The sequence below is a fragment of the Colobus angolensis genome, unplaced genomic scaffold (assembly GCF_000951035.1).
Source record: "Colobus angolensis palliatus isolate OR3802 unplaced genomic scaffold, Cang.pa_1.0 Scaffold50, whole genome shotgun sequence".
Taxonomy (NCBI): Eukaryota; Metazoa; Chordata; class Mammalia; order Primates; family Cercopithecidae; genus Colobus; species Colobus angolensis.
The window spans coordinates 388,971-393,563 of record NW_012118488.1 but is presented as its reverse complement, the minus strand read 5'-3'; the positions used below and the strand labels follow the sequence as shown (position 1 = coordinate 393,563).

The following is a 4,593-nucleotide window of genomic DNA, read 5'->3' as shown; positions in this document are numbered from 1 at the left end:
TGTGTATTATACCTTTTTAAAAACCATTTATTGTTGTTTTAGTGAAGTTTGGAAAGGAAGAAAAAATACATGCATGTGCCTATTCTGCTATCTTTCCTAGGGATCCTTGCTTTCTTCAACCTCAGTTGGATATCTTTTTTGAGCTCACGTTCTCCAGAGTGGTGGGAAAGTACTCACTGTCAATCAGGATTTCCTCAGTCACTTCAGGGCTCCCTCCTCCTTAGATGTGCGTCTAAGTTTTAGATTGTTTATATAAAACCATAGGGTCAGCTGAGGATGGGAGTGGGTGGGAGATATCTTTGGTTGTCATCGTGTAGCCGTACTGGTATCCATGGAAACTTATCATTCATCTGGTCCCTGGTTTGTAGTCTATGGAGATCATGCCTGCAATCTTTCCATCCCAACTGTAGGTCTTCTCCAGGGTTTCAGGTTCTCAGCAGCATGCTGATGTGTGAGCAGACTTGAGGAGGCAGCCTCATGCCGGCCTGCCCAGGTGATGCATGTGGCTGTCTCTCCTTCTGCTCCTGCAACATGCTGGTCATGAGATAATTTTGCAAACTTGTCTACTCTTGGCTCCCAAATCTCTCTGGAGACATACTTTTTCCCTCTATGGGGGACTCAGTCTACTTAAGTTTATTATAACTGCATAAATATTATGCCTTAAGTCCTTCATGGTTCTGGATTCTGAGGTGTAGAAGCTCAGGTTATGGTTTCTCAAAAGTCATTTCTCCCAAACGATTATTTCTGCCAGGAGTTTCTTAGGCCCATTTAGATACTCAAAGTCAACAGATCGTTTTTGCTCTGATTTTCCACAATGATATTCTGAGGACTTGAAGGTAGAATGCCCTAGCTATAGCCTGGGTGGGGGTAGGATGTTGAGAGCCAGGAATTAACTGCATCCCCATTAGTTCTTTATGATAAACTCTTTCTGTGTTTCTTATCTTTCCATGTAGGTAAAATTGGCCTTTTCACCTGGATATTAGGTTTGAGGGCAGAACTTCATATAGATTTTTAAGGAAAGGGCAACTTTTGTTTTTATCCCTATAAGTGTGTTCAGCATACAGTAATTACTTCATGGATTTGTTGAAGACCTTTAACTTAGTATCTTCATGGCACATAACTGTGCCCAGAATATAGTAAACATTAAAAAAATTGAAATTTGCTAAATAAACCAGGAATAGTTCCAGAAGAGAAAAAAGAAATTTACAATCTGACCCTTCTACAATTTTTAAAAAAGGGAAACATTTTATTTACGTGGGAAGCAATAATTACATGAATGTAAAAGAGATGTTAACAATTTTTAAAAGGACCTTTATGTATGGTTTAAAAAAATCCTCCTTTTCTTATTTGACGTTTCAAGTTCAGGCTCAAGTTGACAGGTCTGTTTCAGAAGCCCAGCTCTCGAGGCCCAAGAGGACCAGTTTTCCTCGCTGTTGCCTCTTGCCCCAGTGCCAGGAATGCCAGTGTGTTCTGTTTTTAGAAAATGCAGCTGCTGGTTTCTAGCCTGTTCTAGCCACTCCAGACCAGTGACAATTGCTGGGGGTGGGGAGGGGAGGCAGATGTAGGGAAAGCCGGTGGTCAGGAAAGCTCCTTGGTAACTAGGAGGTAAACATCAGTTAGATACAGCGACATTTTCAGGATGTATTCTGAGAACTGGGAGGGATAGAGAAAGAAATTTATTCTGGGATACAAAGGCAGGGTAGGCTTTGTGGTACTTCATGATGTATTGAGCACGAATTAATTTCATACCATGTCATTGTTGAAAATTCTTTAACTCAAATTAACAAATACCTTTTGAGTCTCTGTAGAAATGCAAATAACTGTGCTAGCTCCCAGGGATCCAATACGAAGTTAAGTAAGACACAGCACTTGTTTTCAGTAGAATTTGCCACAGATTTTCTCATTGTTTGCTCATAACCCACTAGCCATGTTTCCAATCTGCAACTTCTAGGTCACTGTTCATTTCCTATGGGGCAGAATGTAAATGCTTTTGCCTGACTGCCAAGGCTCTTCACGATCCAATTTCAGCTTATTTTCCCAATTCCTTCTGCTTGTGCTCAGCTTCTTTGTATGTGGTGGGTAGGTCATGCTGCCATATTCTCTTATAACCCTGTTCCTATGGCTGGAACTCCTAATTACTCTTCAACATTCAGCTGAAATGTCACCTTCCCTATGACACATCCTGTGACTTCTCCCCTTTGCCCCAGGCTAAGTTAGGGACCCCCACCCCCTGTACTTCCTTTGTACCTATCACTATTATAATCCTCAGTGATGTAATATTGGAATTGTTTATATCTAGTTAATTTTTTCCTATAGTGGGAAACTTCCTGAAGGATGGAATTGCATGTTTTTCATTTTTATATCGTTAGCATATGCCATAGTCCTGGTACAAAGTAGGCACAGAATTAGTAAGAGCTTGGTGAGTATATAAAGTGAGTTTATTCATTGTCCTTATTTTTGATATATCAAGTGCCAACTTCTAAAATTTCAGTATTCTTTTTCCCCATTCTTACTCATTATTCTCTTTCCAGAATGCTGTCAGAAGGGTATCTCAGTGGACTTGAGTACTGGAATGACATCCACTGGAGTTGTGCCTCTTATAATGAGCAGGTGGTTGGGGAAAAGGAAGAGGAGACAAATTCTGTTGCTACTCTTTCCTATTCCTCTGTGGATGAAACACAAGTCAGAAGTCTCTACGTGAGCTGCAAATCATCTGGCAAGTTTATCTCTTCAGTGCATTCAAGAGAGAGCCAACATAGCAGAAGTCAGAGAGTCACAGTGCTGCAGACAAACCCCAATCCTGTATTTGAAAGCCCAAACTTGGCTGCAGTTGAAATATGTAGAGATGCCGGCAGAGAGACCTACTTGGTTCCATCTTCTTGCAAAAGTATTTGCAAGAATTATAATGACTTACATATTGCAGGGGGCCAGGTGATGGCCATTAATTCAGTGACAACAGATTTTCCCTCTGAGAGCAGTTTTGAATATGGCCCTTTGCTGAAGTCATCTGAGATTCCTTTACCCATGGAGGATTCCATTTGTACTCAGCCCAGTGACTTTCCCCAAATACCTATCCAGCGGTACTCATCCTATTGGAGAATAACAAGCATCAAAGAGAAAAGCAGCTTGCAAATGCAGAATCCTATTTCTAATGCAGTGCTGAATGAGTACCTGGAGCAGAAGGTTGTGGAATTATATAAACAGTACATTATGGACACCGTGTTTCATGACAGTTCTCCTACTCAGATTCTGGCATCTGAACTCATCATGACAAGTGTAGACCAAATCAGTCTTCAAGTGTCTAGAGAGAAGAACCTGGAGACCTCAAAAGCCAGGGATATAGTCTTTAGCCGCCTATTGCAATTGATGTCAACTGAAATTACTGAAATTAGCACTCCTAGTCTCCATATTTCTCAGTATAGCAATGCAAATCCATAGAGAGAATGCTTCCATTACTGTCTCTCATTTACTTAAGCATGAAGCAACACTTTATCCATTTATTCTGAGAATGTGCAGGAGGGAGTGGTGAAGGGGAATTAAGGGCTAGAGAAGTAAAGGTCAGTTGGAAGTCATGTGTGAATGATGGGGAAATCTCATAATGTTACACTTGATGAAGGAATGTGGTAAGAGGAGCCATAAGGAAAGATTTCAAAGAAAGGTGTGTACAGCAAGGAAGCAAAAATAAAAATGATCAAAAAAAGAAAAGGTTAATTCATTTAAAGAAACATAGGAATTGAAAAAGAAGACAGCCAAATGAGATGAAACAAAAAGGCCAAAAGGTAGCTGGGCGCGGTGGCTCTAGCCTGTAATCCCAGCATTTGGGAGGCTGATGTGGGTGGATTACCTGACATCAGGAGTTTGAGACCAGCCTGGTCAACATGGTGAAACCCCATCTCAACTAAAAATACAAAAAGTTAACCGGGCGTGGTGGTGGGTACCTGTAATCCCAGCTACTCGGGAGGCTGAGGCAGGAGAATTGCTTGAACCCGAGAGGTGGGGGTTGCAGTGAGTCGAGGTCGTACCATTGCACTCCAGCCTGGGTAACAAGAGTGAGACTCCATCTCAAAAAAAAAAAAAAAAAAAAAAAAAAAGCCAAAAGGTTTCCAACTTGTTTATTTTTGAAGGAAATGGACTGTAGAAACCTGCTATATTTGGGTGGAAAGATAGGGTCAAACAGTTTTCAAAATATGTTTATCTCTCATTTGTCTATTCTGTATCAGATCATTTAAAGGTTTATTCTTTGTAAATATTAAAACTGTAACAAATTATAATTGAGTTTTTATTTTTGAATGGTTTCTTAGTTACAGACACAGTCACAGAACAGCCACTCAAATCTCCTACATCCGTTTCCTGGTAGAGATGAAGTTGTCTAAATGAAAAATACCACATAGCACTAAACCATTTAGTGTTATTTTGCTGTGTATGATTTTCTTGGTATTAAGTTTCAAAAGAAATTATGAGTCCGGGCGTGGTGGCTCATGCCTGCAACCCCAGCACTTTGGGAGGCCGAGGCGGATGGATCACCTGAGGTCAGGAGTTCTAGACCAACCTGGCCAAAGTGGTGAAACCCTGTCTCTAATAAAAATACAAAAA

General features: G+C 40.7%; 1 protein-coding gene across 1 annotated transcript in view; it reads left to right on the top strand.

Moving 5' to 3' along the window:
• LOC105524533 (chromosome unknown open reading frame, human CXorf21) overlaps positions 1-3,899 on the top strand; it is a 20,385-nt gene extending 16,486 nt beyond the window's left edge. Inside the window, exon 3 of the mRNA XM_011959817.1 lies at positions 2,532-3,899. Within this exon, the coding sequence (XP_011815207.1) occupies positions 2,533-3,438 (906 nt within the window). The 5' untranslated portion in view covers position 2,532 and the 3' untranslated portion in view covers positions 3,439-3,899. The remainder of the gene's footprint in view (positions 1-2,531) is intronic.
• The last annotated feature ends 694 nt before the right edge of the window (positions 3,900-4,593 follow it).